A 21949-nucleotide genomic window follows, 5' to 3' on the forward strand; every position below is an offset into this window, starting at 1 on the left:
AAAGCTGTACTTTTCCATTTCGCCACGGCTTAAGTTAATTCAGTTGTTTTATTCATTCCTTTAGTTTTTTTTTTTTAATAGACATTGCCAAAAAAATGAAAAAAAATTAATAAAATAAGAATTTACATGCACTCGGTGACTTTTCTTTGCCAACTATATGACTTGCGCCTACGAAATGGAAAAGTACGAACAAAGTAATTGTATTTAAATTATCCTTTTTATCTAATAATCTTTATTTTACTCATATTATATTGTTTTCTTAGCGTAATTCAAACAATTTTTACATTTCAGCAAGTTTAAATATTTTTTATAACAACTCAATTTTAAAAGCTTCTAGCAATTTCACGAATTTTAAAATTCTTGATAACCATGCACTTTTTTCAATTCCAAAGTATGTTTTTCAAAAATATCTTGTAATTCATCACGTAAATCTTCACCTTTTTCTGGAGGATCCCAATACTCTATTAATTTTTCTTTGGAATCATACTTTCTGAGCTCAAGCTGTTGCAGGCGTTGAGCTCGAGGTTTGCCTTCAGCGAAAGTGCCAAGTGTAATACAGTTTGAGGTAAGTTCCAACTCATCTGGCGTTGTTGATTTGTATGAGTTTGGTACCGTTGAAATATTTATGTTCCCATTGAGAGAACCACAAGCTATAGCACTATCGATATCACTGATACAAATACTACAGAGAGCTTCTTTTCCCAATGTTATACGCTTAAGAGGTTGGATCGGCTTTACAGGTACACTCCAAATATCTAAATCTCCAGTAGTGTTGATGGTATAAAGCAAACAAGGTTTAAGTGGACTCCAAGCAAAGTCAGTAAAATATCCGTTCCCTGTTCGTATATTTAATATAGGAAACTCACTAAAACCTTCTGACCAAACTTGAATAACCCAAGGATTACAAGAAGCGAATAGTTGAGGAAAGAATGCATTACGCTCGACAGAAATTACTGGTCCCGATTGAGTTTTATACATGTTTTCAATCTTTTCTTCTGATTTTCTATTCAGGCATAAAATTGTTCCTTGCTCGGTACCAAGCATGCATTTATTAGGGACTGTGCGGTCGTACTCAGAACAAGTAACGCTGCAGTTTTCACCAATGTCTTTAAAAGTACTTGGCTCTAGTGTTACTACCTGAGTTGCTTTTAATAGGTAACGTGCATCCCAAGATAAAACTTTTCGATCCGTAGATACGGAAAAGAAATCCATTTTACTTGTAGTTTCCAGCCAATTGATGCCAGTTACAACTTGCGAATGGCTTTCGTGCACTTCTGTCATTTGCTGTGCATGTCCAGAGATTCTAATGTCCCATAAACCAATTTGACCATTACTGAGGCCAGCTAGAAGTAAGTTCAAGTCATTTGGAGAGAAGCTAACGCAGTTTAATTGAAACTCTGGTGTTAAAGAGCAGAAAGGGGCAACGTTGTTTTGTATGTCCCACACAAAAGAATCTGTACAGGCTGTATCAAAATCACTTATGGAATAAGCAGCTGCTATTTTTGTTGCATCTAACGCCCATGACAAATCTACCACTTTTCTTGCAATCTTCGATGGATCACGCAATACATACGAGAAATTAAAAGATCCTTCGTCACTAACCTCTATACCTTCTTCTTTGAAGTACTCCTCGTAGATGTCAATGGAATTGTTTTCCTTGATAAAAGTTTCAAGAAACTCACCCATTGCTTTCACAGAATTCACATAATTTTTATCTTTGTCGATTTTCTTCCGAAATCTTGCAGTGCTGTCCTCGTCGGTTATGTCAATTGAAGCTGGCCATCCACCTTCAGTGTGATTCATGCCTCTGTTTTCTTTTTGTCGAGATTCTGTATTGACTTCATGTATGCCAACTTTAGTAGAGTTGTCTACTTCTCTACTCACTGAAGAGACTACATAAAACTCGTCTTGAAGTGCCTTATTAGAAGGAATTTCTGCTAATATGTGTGGTCCAACGTCTGTAAAATTGCAAGGCTTTCCAAATTCTTTTCTCTTCTGCGTATATATGTAAGAAATATCCATCTTATATTAAAAATGAAGGTTGACAAATGAATCTGTTAGCAAACTATGCTTTTACATTGCTTTGTTGTTTTTCATGCTTATGCAATCTGAAATTGGAAATCTTTTTCAAAAAAATCATTTTAATTTAAATCTTCGAAAAAAGTCAATTCGGCGTTGTTTTACAAAAATTTCTTTTAATTTTTACTAAGTGTTTAATTTTTACTAAGTGTATATTTCCAATTTGTCATACTTTGAAAAAGACGAGTAGCTCTTTTATTTGCTATGGAATGTTTTGGCAAGATACTTTAACCTAAAGGTAAAATACAGTTATTTTTTTCTAGAGAATATGAATCTGCAATAAAAAATAGGGGTTCTTATTTAAGATTTCAAAGTCTCCCCTCACCCAAACTTCAGGGATCGAAGGTAGATCAAGTTTTATATCGTTGAGTATCTCTTAAAAATATAGAATGCATCAATTTTTCCTTTTTGGATCCGATGTATATTTCTTGATATATTTGACAGTTTCGAAACTTTTTTACACCCTGCATATCGAATAAAAAAAATTTAAAAAATTAAAGAAGTTTTTTCTATGCACGAAAAAGTAAGAGATAAAATATTGCATGCAACTAATTAGTCTCGGCTAATTTTCCAAGCACATTTTATATAACTTTACCATATATTTTATATAACTATAGTGATACTTCCGTATCACTAATTTCAAATCTGTGATCGTTTTCTCTCCCCAAGCTACAGTTTATTTTTTTTAAATTACACTTTTAACTTATGTTTTGTTGAAATGTACAAGTTTAAAAACCTTATGTATTACAGGGGGTCGCATAAATGTTTTGACTAACTTCTGGCAGAATTAAGGCACATCATCAGGATTAAAATAACATAGCAACCAATGTCTGGAAATGTCCTGAAGCACTGTGTGCTTCTGAACATGCCATGACAGGGAAGATGAACTAGCCGACGTTTCCGGACATGGGCTCCTATGCACTTTTAATCCTGGTGATGTGCCCTAACCCCCTAGAACTTTGTTGCAATATTTATGCCACCCCTTGTTATATATAACATTTTAAACATGTACATTTCGACAAATAATTTACAAAAAGTGTCATTTAAAAAAATCTGCACCTTTAGGAGCCTAACCATATTCAGATTCGAAATTCCCACACCAGAATTAAGCAAGATCAAGTATTTGTATAAATGCAGAAAAAAAGATTCTTTCCCAGTGTTATCAAAATTGCATAATTTCATCAGTTTATTCAAATCTTTATGAGTCGGCAAAAAAAGGAAACAATATTACTTTTAATATACAAAGCATATTATACTATATAAATCAATTTTCACTCTGATAAATTGTAATAAATAATTAAAAATAATATTAATATTTTATACATGTTGAAAATTTAACCAAACTTTCGTAGAATTTCTTTGGAAATTACTTGTTCATGAAAAATTTTATTATATTGATTTTGTATACTTTTATATCAACCATGTAATTGTTTAGTGATTAATTTAAGTGTTACGTTGCAATTATTATCAATTTAGGCATAGTGTATGATTTTGAAACTATCATAAACTATAAACTTTTATTCTTTATTCGATAAAACTTTCCGAATTCCTAATTAAAAATATGCATTAGCTTTATATTGCCTTGCTTTATATTCTCTTATTAAAAAATTCTAATTAGATTTAGTGTAAATTATTAGTTTAGCATCGTTTCATATCTTCATTATGAGAGAAATCTGAAGGAAGAGGAACTTCATTTCAGTATATATTCTAATCTCTTGAAGTAGTATAAATGAATGCAATGACAGGAAAAAAAGTTATTATTGATAAAAATTTGCTGATAATTCATGCTTAATAATTCCTTTATGAGCGTGTAATAAGCATTACAAACGCTTATTAAGTTCCATTTATGCGTATAAAATAATATTTAATTAAAATTTTTAATTGTAAGGCTGTTGATCATTTCAAAATAAAAGTTCTTTTCTCGTAGAATAATTTTAAATACTAAAGAAAAGATAAGCTTTTAAGCACTAAATAGAAACTAATTTTACTATTTATTTTGACAGTAAGATTTTTTAAAAATTTTAAACTATAATATGAATGCTGCAGTATTAAAGTTAAACCATGCCGATGATCTTAAATCTTTCAAAAATTATTAGTTGAAAGATAGAATTTGTTCGAACATTTCAACTAATAATATTTTTTCCTTTTTTGCCCAACAATTTCTTATGAAAATAAGGAGCCACATAATATAAATTCAAAAATTAAAAAGGGTAGAAAATTTACATTTTAATACATATTTTTTTCTTAAAATAAAGATGATTCTGGAACAAAATAACGTAAGAAGACTTCTTGCAGTAAAAATGTATTGAATATGTGTGGAGTATAATAGCGAAACCATCGGGACTGATGTTTTGAAAGTGGGAAATAATTTATTTTTATCTCAGATATTAATCCTAGTTAAAGCCCACAATACTATATAAATTATCAAAGTGCTGTAGTAAATTTGAATTTAAACATATAGATTTATACTTATTCGGTTAGTGAAAATATTCTTCATATGTATTGTTTACCTCTAATTATTCATTTTATTTTCTTATAACGCATATCAAATTTATAGTTCCGTTGCAATGAATATTTTGCTACTTTAAATTTCAGAAATCTTTAAAATGTCCGAGAAACAAAATTGAGTTGAAAGTTTGCAAGTGACCTAATGCAGATAACCCCCATTTTACAGTGTTTAAGTCAACCAAAAGGTCAAACATCTTAAGAAATATGGACCAAAAATCTAATATTCAGTAGATAAATATTTTTAAAAGATGCATGACTTGACCCCGTAATTCACCCCTTGGGGTGAGGTGAAGGTTACATCAAAATCTTAAATAAAAAGATTTGATTTTGGTTTGATTAAGAATATTTTGATTTTACAGAAAAATGCACTCCAATTTTACAAACAAGATTTTGTATTCTGGTTGAGAGTTGGCCCTGTTACTCCAAAAAAATGAAGCTTAAACTGTTTAAATAGAGTTATCTCTGACAATGCAAGTAAAAAAAGATAATAAATAATAAATAATGTGTTTATTGTTTTTTATAAACCTATCTCATGACACCAAACTTGATTCTAGCCCACCTCCTGGGAAGTCTTCCACGGAAGAAGCTAAAGTAAAGGGTGGGAACGAGCTAGCACTATTTTTCGAAGCTCTGTCACCAAGGAAAATAAAAAAGCCATAGTTTAAGTGCTTTTCACTTAAAGCAATTTGATGATTTTAAACTATATATTTAATCTTGCTGTGAAGAATTATCTGGGCTTCAGAACAGCAAATTACTCAAATATTTTAAAAATTATTAAAGTTTTTAAAAAATCGCGAATTTGGTGACATTTTTCCACCTAGATGAAGGTTATCAAAATCACTGCCGTATTCTCATGTTTTGCAAATTTTTATGAGCCCAGGTAGAGCAACATTGAAGTAAGTTTTTAAATATTAAAAAATTAGACCACAAACAGTTTTTATTTTCACTTTTGACTTTTCTTCATGCTGACGTTTTGCGCCATTTTCAAAATAAGCATAGACAGAGCTGGCTTTAGATAAGCTAAAGTTGACCCTAACAGTCATGAGTAACAGTTGCAAGCTCAAAATTTTATAGAGTAAATAGAATTTAACAAGTTTAATTTAAATTGCAACTCAAATAGTTGTTTTATATTAGTGAAATAAAAACAAATCATTGTGTAATATAATATATTTATCAGACACTGAGGATACCACTTTTAAAATGAGTCAATTTTTACTTGATTTGGGCAATTCCATGAAAAAGGGGAAAAGTATTGGAAAATTTAAATAAGAATAATGTTATTATTTTGAATTTTTTCTGAATTAGAAAGGTTTGAAGTTTGATAATTTATAATAATTTTTTCTTGAGACTTTAGTGTTGGCAACCCATTGAACATTGGCATTTGCTTGCTCTGATTTGGGGGAAAAACTTGGTCAGATTTTGAAAATCAGTAAGTTAACATTATCCTCCTTTCGAAATGTTTCAAAGAATAAATATTGTTTATTACACTTAATAGAAATATTGTGTAGTGTTAAAATAAGTTTTTGTTGTTAAACTCACTTAATTATATAAATTTCAACTAAACATTAATGCATGTAACGTAAGTTGCCATAAACTAGGAAAAGTTTTTATGTGTAAAAAGTAAGACGTGATACAAAAGTAGGAATAATATTTTTTCTTTCTTAGAGGCTAGCACTAAATAAGCAGCAATAGTTTTTCTTTCAAATATTATTTATTTGTTGTTTTGTGCACTAATCAATATGTGTAACGTAAGTTACTGACTTGCATGTAATGTAAGTTACCAATGTGAAATGAGCTTATTTCTCTTGAAAATTAGCATATAAACTAAATAAGATGTATCTCGTTGCAATACCGAAGTTTCAATAAATAAACACTGCCTTAAGATATTAATTTTATTGAAAATCTTTGCATTAAGTTATTTAATTGGGTGTTCGCATTCATATATTTTCAAAGTCGACGAAATCTCTCGACAAGCACCAGGAGTTAAGGATGTGATGGAGTTAAGGTGGCAAAAAGGAAGCACTGCATCTTCTTCATTCAGTTCGAGAAATGCATCAAATGTTTATAGAAAAAATCCAGAATGCCAGTTCAGGAATCAATATACAGCTTCGGTCTTACCTGTTCTTGAGCTTCATTATGGAAAATATTAATGTGGAATTATTTTGCCCCGTCACACAGCAAAGGTTCTGTTGATGGGAAAGGTGGATCTACTGAAAGGAGTGGGAGAAATGTCGTATTGAGAAGAAAACATATTGTCACCAATGTCTCTGAGTTTGCGGTAGCAACACAAGAGCATTCAACAAAAATAAATGTGTTAGAAATCACACCAGAAGATATTAAGAACAGTCAGAAAAAGTTACATCTGTCTAGTCTCAAAAGCTCTACAGATTAAAAACATTAAGCAGATCCACCATTTAAAAGTACAAGAAGGCATACCAGATGGTTTTTTTAGTGAAAGATGTTGAAAAACAAAATGATGAATCCAAGATAAAAGCTGGATATTGGTATATGGTTAGATACGAGGACATGTTATATCCTGGTCTGGTTATGTCTGTTGAAGAGCGAAAATTTAAAGTCAATGTAATGGTTGCTGTGGGAATCTATTGAAAATTGCCTCAAGCAAAAAGAGATGAAATATTCCACCAGAAAGAAAGCATGATAAAAATAATTGGGCCCCTGTACTAGTTAATAACAGAGGGCGTTATAAGTGGGCGTAGTAATGTATGAATCAAGTGTGTAAATCAAAAATTTCTGAATTTACTTCATGTACACTCTGTCTCCCTTGCACTATACTGTTTAAATATCTTAATTTGCATTAGTCCGCAAAAAAAAAAAAGATATCACCCTGAATAACTTTCGTTCTAATGATCGGATTTTCACGAACTAAGTGTTAATCTTAATGGTTCCTGGGGGTGACCTCAAATATGCTAATTAATTAGTGCTAACTATTAATTAAGTTACGAAATCAGACACAAAAACGTACTTTCTCTGAATAAACATATATTTTTTCTTACATATTTGGATTTTTAACCTTCAAAATATAGGGGGTAGCCGCAATCTGGGAAATATGGTCCCCATAGTTTGGTCAGGAGAGAGATCCAAAGTTCGTACCCCTTAATGTTAATTTCACTTTTTACGTTTTTAGTCATATTTTAAAAACTAATAAAGCAATTCGAAGAAAATTTCACCCAGTCATAAAACTCATTTACCCAAAGATAATTTCACGAAAAAAATAATTTTTAATAATTGTTAATTATTTTTTATTATTTAAATAAATTAAGGATGAAAAATTTTTGAATCATAAGGTATGAATTTTTTATACCATATTAATCTACATATTTTTCAATTGAAATATCTAAAGTTTCAACTGTTTTTATTTATTAGAAGCTGAGAAAAATTAAAATTAATTATTTTTAGAAAAATAATTTGGCGACAATGAAAAAATGATTAAATGGGGCGATTAATATTAAAATGTGATAAACTTGCGAGGAACTTGACTTCTCGCGCTTAGCATAAAATTTCATTCATATTTTTTTCGCTAATAATCGTTTGCTTATCTTTTCATTTTTATTTTTTTAAGCTATAAAATACGATGTTTCTTTTTTAGTCGTCTAAAATTCTATTTGCAATTTAGTAAGGAAATTTGAATAAAACATTTTATTGAATAAAATACATTTTATTCAGAGAATGTGGAGTTTTATAAAAGCATGCTTCTGATAGAATATGATTATACAACAGATTGTGCTTCTTTAATGTGATTATTTTTTAGTTTTTAGTTTTTTTTTTTCTCAATAACTGATAAAATTTCAATAATATACATACGAATGAATAAATTTGGAATAAAATATTCATCAATTTCTTGAATATATATTTTATAAATATTAATAAAAATACGTAGTCAACATTTTTAAGCATCTCTCACAACATCGCAAATTTCTCAAAATCTTATAGGGTAAACTAACCAGTGAAGGAATACTTAAGCTTAGCTTGTCTTTAAAAAAAAATCATAAAAATTTCAAAATTTGTTGTAATTTTAGCTAAATGACGTATTTGTTATTAAATGCATGTCGACATATTTGTTATTAAATGCAAATTACGTAAAAAAATTTTAGATAACTTACATAATATTGTTTTAAGCTTTTGGTGGTTTAAATAATAAGTAATAAGATAACCAAGTGAAGGAACAGTTTTTAAATTGAATAAACACTAAATTTTCCAGTGAATGAACACTTAATTTTGAGAATGTTTGATGCTCGTTAGGAATCCTTAGGCCACACAGATATCTGTCGCCCTGTAGATGCCTGAATTGACGGATGTTAACACAGGCGGGCATCAGGAAAAAAAAATCTTTTAAGTTTCCGTGCCCCCATTTCAGTATCTTAAGGGCCTTACGAGCTCTGTTTAAAAAGAGAGTATCATATCATATCAGATATATATATACACTACCGGTCAAAAGTTTGCAAAAATTTTGAAATCTACAAAAAAAAGTTCTAAATTCAAATGTTCATAGAACTGCGAAAAATCATTCAAATGGCATGAAAATTTGATATGTTCTAAGGTGAACTCTTTACAGTTAGTTACATATGATCAAATTGCAATACTTTGTTTTTTGCGAACTGAATCCACCTTTTCATCATGAGTTGTTTCTATGGTGAAAAAAGTTGTTAAGTTTGAACACTTGCCAAACTTGCAAAAAAAAAATTTTTGTACTTTTTGTTAATAGAAAACAGTTATTTGAACAGTTCTATGTAAGTCCTCAAAATTTCAAATCGATTTGATTGTTTTTGACGAAGTTATAGAATTTTGAAAAACATGTGTACTTTTCTCGATTTTTAAGCATTCCACATTTGCGGTCCTTTGGTCTATACATCTTCGACTAAAGAACTTTTTAATTTTAATGTTTTCTATATTTTCAAATAATTAATATTGATTATAAAACAAATATTCTTATTTATTATTGTAATTATTGTTACTACAAGGAACTTATTATGAATATAATTAAAACAATATCTCATAGATGTCACATTTCATCTAAAATTTGTTTGTTCTTGCAAACGATGCTCTGATATTTGAATCGAAGTCAGTTATGGGACATTTTACAACAGGAATGGAACTCTATATCAATTGAAGTGATTAATGGTTTATTAGAACGAATGCTATGCATATGTAAGGCTATAATAAAAGCAAAAGGTGGATGGTTCGAGGAATCTAAGATTTAAATGTTAATTTATTTAATTACAAAATACGAATAAGAATATGTTAAATATTTGACCTGTTGTAAATAAAATAGTTTAATAAAAATGCAAATTTTTTATACTATTGTTATTATTTTTTTAGAATTATTTATGTAATTATTGTTATAACTTTTTAATTTAATTTAATATAAAGTAAAAATATCACAACAAAACTAATACAGGTAAGCAATAAATATAAACAATAAATATAAACAATAATAATTACAATAATGAATAAGAGTATTTGTTTTATGATAAATATTAATTATTTGAAAATATAGAAACATAAAAATTAAAAAGTTCTTTGATAGAAGATGTATAGACCAGAAGACTGCATATGTGGAATGCTCAAAAATCGAGAGAAGTACACATGTTTTTCAAAATTCTATAACTTCGTCAAAAAAAATCGAATCGATTTGAAATTTTGAGGGCTTACATAGAACTGTTCAAATAACTATTTTCTATTAACAGAAAGTACAAAAAATATTTTTTGCACGTTTGGCAAGTGTTCAAACTTAACAACTTTTTTCACCATAAAAACAATCCGTGATGAAAAGCTGGATTCAGTTCGCAAAAAACAAAGTATTGCAATTTGATCATATGTAACTAACAGTAGAGGGTTCACTTCAGAACATATCAAATTTTCATGCCATTTGAATGATTTTTCGCAGTTCTATGAACATTTGAATTTAGGCCTTTTCTTTGCAGATTTAAAAATTTTCGCAAACTTTTGACCGGTAGTGTATATATATATATATATATATAAGAAAACAAAAATAATCACAGTAGCAGTATTTGGTGGTAAATGTAGCTTATCGTAATTGAAGAACATGCTGTGCGACATTTTATGGTGAATTTGCGAACGTAAGTTCCAGAATGTATCGAAACATGTAGATGCTATTTGCTAATCATCTTTATCCAAAAAAAACCATGTAACGTAAATATCTAGCAAAATGAATCAATTTTTTAAACAATGAATCATACAATATGCAACATATTATTTCAATATCTTATTCTTAAACATAACATATTTCAATGTTTTTAAAATGCCACTGAACATTCAGCAATTCATTGAGTTATAGAAAAAAGAAATCGTAAATTATAGAAAACCTTGTGAATGTGCATTAGAATTACTATACAATCTACATTTTATTTTTCAAGCACTTTTTTTTCCTTCAAACTTTCATGCCTAGAAGACTCGATTAAAGCTGTAAAAATCATTATCCCTAAAATTTTGTATATAGCTATTATAAGTTATGTTAATTTGATTTTAGTATGAAATCCTCGAATAAACATATCAAAAATAGCATAATCTAAATAATATCAGATAAAAAGTTCATGTATTTAAATTCTGAAAACTTATAAATCGATTCAAATTTTCTTTTCAAAAAAGATTAAAACAATTATTATTATTATTTTTTTTTTTTTTGCTTTTTGGACATAAATGAACTTAAAAATTGTCTATTGCCTAGAAACTTCGAGATGTTTTCTATTAACTATTAATTAAACCTCTCAGAGCAATCACAAAACATTATTTCAATTTTTTTACAGTCAGAAATTGGTTGCCTAGCAACCTAGTAAAATTAAGCGTTTTTCTTTTGAATCAGTCAATGGGTTATCTTAAAATATTTATTTGCGCAGGCGACTTTTTTTGGCGGTTTTCTGGACTATCGCCAAATATATAAACCTTTATTGCAACCCAATTTACGACCCAATTATTTTAAAATTTTGTCTACCCCCCCCCTAATTCAAGTGTCTAGATTCCAAATATGTAAAAAAAAAATATATGTTTATTCAGAGAAAGTACGTTTTTGTGTCTGATTTCGTAACTTAATTAATAGTTAGCACTAATTAATTAGCATATTTGAGGTCACCCCCAGGAACTATTAAGATTGACACTTAGTTCGTGAAAATCGGATCATTAGAACGAAAGTTATTCAGGGTGATATCTTTTTTTTTTTGCGGACTGTACATTATTGGAATCAAAGTTTGATGCAAAGTGAATTTCGTAACGTAAGTTACTGTAACGTAAGTTACCCATTTAAAAAAGTATATTTAATTTAACTTTTGAAATAAAATCTTAGATGTAGGCATAAGAAATATTTAAGAAAGTCAGTAAAATGATACATATAATCTAAATCAATTAACATTGTATAAGAACAGAATTTTGCATTCAAGCATATTGCAAAATTATGCCATTCCTTTTTTTGTAACGTAAGTTACCACACTAATTTTAGGTTTTTACGCTGTTTAAATTGAAAAATATTAATTACTCTAATTAGGTTCCTTTTGGTTTCGATTGTAATTTTAATAAATCACTTTATTTTAATTTGTATATTAGTATTATTTGTTTGCTTCTAAGTACTCAGCGCAATAAAGCTTATGCGAATGTAACGTAAGTTACCGTGGAATAGCTCATTTACAATCTTCCTAAATGCTTATTTCTCATTCCTTCCTTACGGTCTGTTTCTAAGATACCAATTTGTGTCTCTGGTTTAATAAAAATCTAGTTTTGGCACCACTAAATTTTTATCGTTTCAAATAATGTAACTTCGGATTAGCCTTTTAAATATTAGCAAATTGAATCATAAAAGATTTTCATTTCCAAAAACCTGTGGCTTTTCTCCGTTTCGTACAATTTTCATAAATAGCATTGATGACTCTAGTTAAAGATGAGCAAAATATAACCTATTAATAACTGTTATAATTTCACAACCGTTATATAAATAGCATATAATTTGCTAAAAAGATTTATTTCCTGTGACGGCACTGCTTTCTTACATTTGTAAAATTTTTCAATCCTTACGTTCTAAGACTTTTAACTAATTTACATCATTTACTAAACTATAGAAGATTTCGAATGTAAAAACTGAATCAAACTTGAACAAACTAGCCCATTTTAGTTTAGGGACCCCTTGAACGAAAAACAAGAAGATCATTAGCTAAACTATCATACAATTTTATGAACATTAACTTCTTCAATACTCACACAACCTCGTTACTAATCACCAGGTTTCCTTATAGTTGCTATCATTTTCAAAAAAAATAATATCTACTTCCAAAAAAAATCCAAAACTCCTTTCAAAGTAATAAGGGAAGAATTATTTAAGGGTAAATACTTTAAATTCAAAAGAGCTGCCACTAGATCTTGAGAGAAAGAGATTTTAGTTTCAGAGTCACGTTCCTTAAAATAAATTGCTGTGATACATTTCACACGTTAAAGACTTAATTAATACTTGAAACGAGCTATACATTTCAATGGCGTATATTTCATATATTCACCTTAAAATAAAATTTAAACTTTGATCAGCAACAAATAATTCAGAAGCTTAAATATGGCTGTAAAATGTGTTTATTTTCTCTAATATTTTGATCACTTAAATAAGTTTTAGTAAAAAACTTAAGAGTTTCTAAGGGTGAAATAAAAGACAGATAAGAGATATGCAAAATTTATTCACTATTAGAACTTGCTGTAACATTGTTAGGGTGCTAAGTTGGATCATATAACTATTCATACTTCTTGAATTTAATTATATGATCGAATGATTCAACTTGAACTGAAATAATTTTCATTTTAACACTTTATTAAGGTTACAACTAATTTACACCGTACTATGATTCAATGCATCAATTATGATGGAACACTGAATTGAATTTATTATATCGAATGAATTTGTTGAAAACTTAATATAGCTAACTAATAATCATTCAACTTGAGCTGAAAAAATATACATTTTAACACAGGCTAACAGGCTACAACCAATTTACACTGTACTATGGTTCAAAGGATCAATTATTATGCAACGCTGAAACCTAATATTATTTGAAGTGTTAGCCATTTAGAGTTATACACTTTAGACTTCTATACTTCCAGAGTTTACTTTAACTTCTTTTACCCTAGATTTTATTTCATGCTTCATGAATTTCTTAAATGGTTTTTTAACAAATTTCATGGTAAACTGGTAGATTTTTTTAAAAAAAGGTAAATTCGTGTTTATTTTTCTTACTTATCTAAATTAAGTGCCATTTGTTTCTTTTAGTGGTGAGAGTGGTACCACTTGAAATCGGTGGTTAAAACTCAATCTCAGATTAATGACAGAATATTGAATGTAAAGTTGAATAATAGCATGCCATTGTAGGAAATACATATTTCCTATCTTTTAAACTTAATTTATTTCCCATTCATATTTATTTTTAATCAGTATTTCTTTTTTCAGTAATATATTATAACACTAACTTTTTATGCAATATGCATAAATACGAACGAATCATTATTCCATGCCACCATAACCGGATATCATACTCGCCTTGGATTTAATTTCTAGCAACTTCTTCTAATACGTTATAGGTTGCCTTTATGGAAGTTTCCTCTCTGTCAAGTTATTTGGAATATTAGCCTTAAATGTAGTCGAGTTGACTCTATTGATTTGACTTCTGGAAAAATTCATTTTTCGATAAATCACAGGGAAAAAAAATTCTAAAATAAATCCAAGGTTGAAAGCGTAATTTAGCATTCTTACTTTACTTTTAATTTGGACAAGGCAGCTAAAAGGTTTTTGTGGCTAAAATAGTAGATAAAATGGCTTCTATAATTAGCGGTTTCATTACTTGGACGCATTTTTCATATTTATCTTTCTAAGTAAGATAAGTGAAATTTGTGCTATTATCAATAAAAGAAATTGCATTGCTACAAATCATCAGTTAGTACATTTTACACATAAATTAACTGAGTATCCGTTCTTCTTACGGGCTAAAACAAATAATAAATTATAAATCGATATTAATTAACACCGCGTTATTATTCAAAGCTGAATGGAACCAAGGATTTAATTTTTATCCTTTTACACGCAAATTGGAAGCTGTAATGTGTGCCGCAGTAACATAAAAACTTTATGTGAGACCAGGCCTGAAAGCGGAACGGAAAAGATAAAATACTGGTAGAAAAACTGTTTCAATATTAGATAATATTCGGGAGGAGTCAATCTATTCTCAACAATAATAATTCACTGTAAGAAATTTATTACGGCGAAGAAGCAATTCAATATAAAAATTGCATCCGTTAAAAACAATTGGTAGTTATGGATTTTTATTATTCCTGGAAAGAAACTAAAAAATGAAATTTATTTGTTACCGGTTTTTAATCTTTTCCGTCTCGATATATATATGCTTTCAGCCCTGTGTGAGACAGACACTCCTCATCTTTTCATGATTTTATCTTGCTCATCATTTCTGACACGATGCTTTTTAATGCATTGTGTCATAAACAGCAATCTTCAAACACGTGATTGCTAACAAGTTAGTAAAATTTGAGTTTGATCACCATCTGACTTAACTACCACATTGCATTAAAAGTAGCAAACTACAAACATGTGATTGCCGATAAGCTAGTAAAATTAGAATTTGATCACCATCTGACTTAACTACCACATTGCGTCATAAATAGCAATTTACAAATACGTGATTGCTAACAAGTTAGTAAAATTAGAATTTGATTATCATCCCAGAAAGCATGTAACCTTATTGTTGGAATTTCCTTTTTACTGACACGAAAATGCTTGTACTAAAAACCTTTTTTCAATAAAGCGAAATATTGCAGTTTAAAACCTTTCATCTTAAGATGATTAAAAATTATTTTTTAAAGCTTATTTAGAAAGTATTGTTATTTAGGTAAAATGGTCACTTAGGTTCATAATGACGTTTTAGCTGACATCACACTAGAAATAGGATCAAATTGCATTGTCCATTAAATTTCATGACAAGGTGGATTTTAGCTGAGCATATAAGACGCTGCGAAAAGAAATCTTATAATTACCTACATTTAAGATTATTTTCACCTTAAGACTAGCTTTATTCACAGATTTTTAAGCGCTTGAAAACCTTAAGCAACCTCGATTTAAGGTTTTTATATAGAAGGTTGTTTTTGAAGATTTTGGATTCGGGTAATGTGCTTAGAATAGAGCAGAATGCCACAGATCTCGGTTTGAGATAAGAAGGTTTACACGTAAACTGCATGAAAAACCTTTTTAGTTTTATATAAAAAGGTTTTTGCTCCGTGAAAATAAACCTTATTTTGCTCCCTGGGGTCTGACTTATATACCACATTGCTTTGCAAATAGCAAACTACAAACACGTGATTACCGATAATCTAGTAAAATTAGAATTTGATCACCATCTGACTTAACTACCACATTGCATCATAAATAGCAATTTACAAATACGTGATTGCTAACAAGTTAGTAAAATTAGAATTTGATTGTCATCCCAGAAAGCATGTAACCTTATTGTTGGAATTTCCTTTTTATTGACACGAAAATGCTTGTATTAAAAACCTTTTTTCAATAAAGCAAAATATTGCAGATTAAAACCTTTCATCTTAAGATGATTAAAAATTATTTTTTAAAGCTTATTTAGAAAGTATTGTTATTTAGGTAAAATGGTCCCTTAGGTTCATAATGACGTTTTAGCTGACGTCACACTAGAAATAGGATCAAATTGCATTGTCCATTAAATTTCATGACAAGGTGGATTTTAGCTGAGCATATAAGACGCTGCGAAAAGAAATCTTATAATTACCTACATTTAAGATTATTTTCACCTTAAGACTAGCTTTATTCACAGATTTTTAAGCGCTTGAAAACCTTAAACAACCTCGATTTAAGATTTTTGTATAGAAGGTTGTTTTTGAAGATTTTGGATTCGGGTAATGTGCTTAGAATAGAGCAGAATGCCACAGATCTCGGTTTGAGATAAGAAAGTTTACACGTAAACTGCATGAAAAACCTTTTTAGTTTTATATTAAAAGGTTTTTGCTCAGTGAAAATAAACCTTATTTTGCTCCCTGGGGTCTGACTTATATACCACATTGCTTTGCAAATAGCAAACTACAAACACGTGATTACCGATAATCTAGTAAAATTAGAATTTGATCACCATCTGACTTAACTACCACATTGCATCATAAATAGCAATTTACAAATACGTGATTGCTAACAAGTTAGTAAAATTAGAATTTGATTGTCATCCCAAAAAGCATGTAACCTTATTGTTGGAATTTCCTTTTTATTGACACGAAAATGCTTGTATTAAAAACCTTTTTTCAATAAAGCAAAATATTGCAGATTAAAACCTTTCATCTTAAGATGATTAAAAATTATTTTTTAAAGCTTATTTAGAAAGTCTTGTTATTTAGGTAAAATGGTCCCTTAGGTTCATAATGACGTTTTAGCTGACGTCACACTAGAAATAGGATCAAATTGCATTGTCCATTAAATTTCATGACAAGGTGGATTTTAGCTGAGCATATAAGACGCTGCGAAAAGAAATCTTATAATTACCTACATTTAAGATTATTTTCACCTTAAGACTAGCTTTATTCACAGATTTTTAAGCGCTTGAAAACCTTAAGCAACCTCGATTTAAGATTTTTGTATAGAAGGTTGTTTTTGAAGATTTTGGATTCGGGTAATGTGCTTAGAATAGAGCAGAATGCCACAGATCTCGGTTTGAGATAAGAAGGTTTACACGTAAACTGCATGAAAAACCTTTTTAGTTTTATATTAAAAGGTTTTTGCTCAGTGAAAATAAACCTTATTTTGCTCCCTGGGGTCTGACTTATATACCACATTGCTTTGCAAATAGCAAACTACAAACACGTGATTACCGATAATCTAGTAAAATTAGAATTTGATCACCATCTGAATTAACTACCACATTGCATCATAAATAGCAATTTACAAATACGTGATTGCTAACAAGTTAGTAAAATTAGAATTTGATTGTCATCCCAAAAAGCATGTAACCTTATTGTTGGAATTTCCTTTTTATTGACACGAAAATGCTTGTATTAAAAACCTTTTTTCAATAAAGCAAAATATTGCAGATTAAAACCTTTCATCTTAAGATGATTAAAAATTATTTTTTAAAGCTTATTTAGAAAGTCTTGTTATTTAGGTAAAATGGTCCCTTAGGTTCATAATGACGTTTTAGCTGACGTCACACTAGAAATAGGATCAAATTGCATTGTCCATTAAATTTCATGACAAGGTGGATTTTAGCTGAGCATATAAGACGCTGCGAAAAGAAATCTTATAATTACCTACATTTAAGATTATTTTCACCTTAAGACTAGCTTTATTCACAGATTTTTAAGCGCTTGAAAACCTTAAGCAACCTCGATTTAAGATTTTTGTATAGAAGGTTGTTTTTGAAGATTTTGGATTCGGGTAATGTGCTTAGAATAGAGCAGAATGCCACAGATCTCGGTTTGAGATAAGAAGGTTTACACGTAAACTGCATGAAAAACCTTTTTAGTTTTATATAAAAAGGTTTTTGCTCAGTGAAAATAAACCTTATTTTGCTCCCTGGGGTCTGACTTATATACCACATTGCTTTGCAAATAGCAAACTACAAACACGTGATTACCGATAATCTAGTAAAATTAGAATTTGATCACCATCTGACTTAACTACCACATTGCATCATAAATAGCAATTTACAAATACGTGATTGCTAACAAGTTAGTAAAATTAGAATTTGATTGTCATCCCAGAAAGCATGTAACCTTATTGTTGGAATTTCCTTTTTATTGACACGAAAATGCTTGTACTAAAAACCTTTTTTCAATAAAGCAAAATATTGCAGATTAAAACTTTTCATCTTAAGATGATTAAAAATTATTTTTTAAAGCTTATGTAGAAAGTATTGTTATTTAGGTAAAATGGTCCCTTAGGTTCATGATGACGTTTTAGCTGACGTCACACTAGAAATAGGATCAAATTGCATTGTCCATTAAATTTCATGACAAGGTGGATTTTAGCTGAGCATATAAGACGCTGCGAAAAGAAATCTTATAATTACCTACATTTAAGATTATTTTCACCTTAAGACTAGCTTTATTCACAGATTTTTAAGCGCTTGAAAACCTTAAGCAACCTCGATTTAAGGTTTTTATATAGAAGGTTGTTTTTGAAGATTTTGGATTCGGGTAATGTGCTTAGAATAGAGCAGAATGCCACAGATCTCGGTTTGAGATAAGAAAGTTTACACGTAAACTGCATGAAAAACCTTTTTAGTTTTATATTAAAAGGTTTTTGCTCAGTGAAAATAAACCTTATTTTGCTCCCTGGGGTCTAACTTATATACCACATTGCTTTGAAAATAGCAAACTACAAGCACGTGATTACCGATAATCTAGCAAAATTAGAATTTGATCACCATCTGACTTAACTACCACATTGCATCATAAATAGCAATTTACAAGCACGTGATTGCTAACAAGTTAGTAAAATTAGAATTTGATTATCATCCCAGAAAGCATGTAACTTTATTGTTGGAATTTCCTTTTTATTGACACGAAAATGCTTGTACTAAAAACCTTTTTTCAATAAAGCAAAATATTGCAGATTAAAACCTTTCATCTTAAGATGATTAAAAATTATTTTTTAAAGCTTATTTAGAAAGTATTGTTATTTAGGTAAAATGGTCCCTTAGGTTCATAATGACGTTTTAGCTGACGTCACACTAGAAATAGGATCAAATTGCATTGTCCATTAAATTTCATGACAAGGTGGATTTTAGCTGAGCATATAAGACGCTGCGAAAAGAAATCTTATAATTACCTACATTTAAGACTATTTTCACCTTAAGACTAACTTTATTCACAGATTTTTAAGCGCTTGAAAACCTTAAGCAACCTCGATTTAAGGTTTTTATATAGAAGGTTGTTTTTGAAGATTTTGGATTTGGGTAATGTGCTTAGAATAGAGCAGAATGCCACAGATCTCGGTTTGAGATAAGAAGGTTTACACGTAAACTGCATGAAAAACCTTTTTAGTTTTATATTAAAAGGTTTTTGCTCAGTGAAAATAAACCTTATTTTGCTCCCTGGGGTCTGACTTATATACCACATTGCTTTGCAAATAGCAAACTACAAACACGTGATTACCGATAATCTAGTAAAATTAGAATTTGATCACCATCTGACTTAACTACCACATTGCATCATAAATAGCAATTTACAAATACGTGATTGCTAACAAGTTAGTAAAATTAGAATTTGATTGTCATCCCAGAAAGCATGTAACATTATTGTTGTAATTTCCTTTTTATTGACACGAAAATGCTTGTACTAAAAACCTTTTTTCAATAAAGCAAAATATTGCAGATTATAACCTTTAATCTTAAGATGATTAAAAATTATTTTTTAAAGCTTATTTAGAAAGTATTGTTATTTAGGTAAAATGGTCCCTTAGGTTCATAGTGACGTTTTAGCTGACCATCTGACGATCATCACCATCTGACTTAACTACCACATTGCGTCATAAATAGCAGTTTTCAAACACGTGATTGCAAACAAGTTAGCAAAATTAGTATTTTATTACCATCTGACTTATATACGACATTGCGTCATGAATAGAAATCTATAAATACGTGATTGCCTACAAGCTAGTAAAATCAGAATTTAATTCCCACCGGAATTATGTCTCACATAACATTTCAAACATCAAATTAAACTGTCGTCTATATCTTAACGAATGCCCTTAAAATTTAATAAAGTGAATAGACCTAACTTTTTTTTTCAAAATCATGTTGCCCGGAGCTACCTTTTTTTTGCTGGATTGCCCTATTTTTCTTGCCCTATTGCTTTTTCTTGCAACTTTCTTCTTTTGGAAGGAGAAAGTATAACTTTTTCTTCATTTTTCTGACAACTACGTTGCTTTCTAATATGTCAAATAGAAATTATGGGGGTGTGACCATCTTCCTAACCCTACTCACTGAATGGAAAAATTAAGTTGTGTAAATATTTACAATACTCTTCCTTAATGTATTTTATTCTTATTTTGAACAATTTTGTTTGTTTCTTTTTATAACCAGATCAATACCTGTAAAAAGTTTGTGTTGAATATATTTTTTTCAATACGCAATATTGAACTTTTCAGAACGATTAGTTTAAATGAAGTTACGAGAATTAAATTTAAGAACTTTACCTAACTCTGCATCTAATAACAATCCGAAATCTAACTAGAATATTACTATCGGTTTCATTAATAGCAACAGTTAATTGCGCAACGTTAATGAAGCGCATTCATCATGATGTAGGACACTATTGCAGTATTTTCACTTTATTATTCGGACAAATATTAACTCTAACGTAACAAACTGAAATATGGTACTAGACTTTGAATTACAGTATAGACATTTGGCAAATATTGCATTCTCGTGTTTATACAACGTGGTTATAACAAAACTTTTTGCTAAGCTATAAAGGAATATTGAGATATAGTTAATAGTATAAAATCTGAATTAATATTAATCAAAATGTATCTCTTTTAAGTTAATAAAAAGGTGAAATTTATAATAGAACATTTCCAATTTTATCAAAAACAATTTCAATTAAGATCTTATATTTCAATAAATGTTCTTGCACAAAGTGAATTTTAAAAAAAAATTTAAATTCCTTAAATTCTAATTAGTAAGAAGCTACTTAGGATGAAATTGGAAGAAATTTAGAGAAAAAAATAACTCATATGTATTTATGAATGGTCTATGTAATTGGAGTGTCTATTGAGTATTAATCTTGATGTGTTTCTTACAAATATGCGAACAAAAAAAGTCGATAAGTAATACTTTTAACACAATATAGTACACAAAATTTTAAGTTACTTTTACAGAGAATATTAAGAAAGTAATGTTAAAAATAAAATAAAATTAATTTAATTATTTTTAAAAGATTTTAACTTTCTTAAGAAAAACAATTCAAAACTTTCTGAGAATGTTTTCAAAAAAGTATTTATTACTTTTAACTTTTCGAAAGTATTGTACTTGAACTGTGTTTATTTCTATTTCTTGATGACCCTCAAAACCTGTTTTTTTTAAAGGTTTTAATTTGACTCATCTAACAATCAGGTACTTGCAATTCAAAAAGAAGAAGATCACAGATATCAACACATGTGGTCTATGACGTCAGCACCAGCTGATAGTTTATAAGCAAAATGGCGTGTTAAAGTTGAGCTGAATTTCACCACATAAGTTAGAAAGTTAATTAACTTAAAGTTGATTAAATACAGCGTCGAGTCACACGTCGAATTTATTGAAATATAATCCTTTCTCGTCTGCGTCTTTTACTCAAT

The 21949-nt window shown here is 29.3% G+C and overlaps 1 protein-coding gene across 1 annotated transcript; it reads right to left on the bottom strand.

Moving 5' to 3' along the window:
- Positions 1 to 303: 303 nt before the first annotated feature.
- LOC107442484 (dynein axonemal intermediate chain 2-like) lies at positions 304 to 2038 on the bottom strand. Its single transcript, XM_016056060.4, has one exon. It carries the CDS (start codon positions 2020 to 2022, stop codon positions 352 to 354), a length of 1671 nt encoding a protein of 556 aa, XP_015911546.3. The 5' UTR covers positions 2023 to 2038; the 3' UTR covers positions 304 to 351.
- Between the last annotated feature and the right edge of the window lie 19911 nt (positions 2039 to 21949).

This window comes from Parasteatoda tepidariorum, chromosome 2 (genome assembly GCF_982258835.1).
Source record: "Parasteatoda tepidariorum strain Cologne lab strain chromosome 2, Ptep-v5.0, whole genome shotgun sequence".
Taxonomy (NCBI): domain Eukaryota; kingdom Metazoa; phylum Arthropoda; class Arachnida; order Araneae; family Theridiidae; genus Parasteatoda; species Parasteatoda tepidariorum.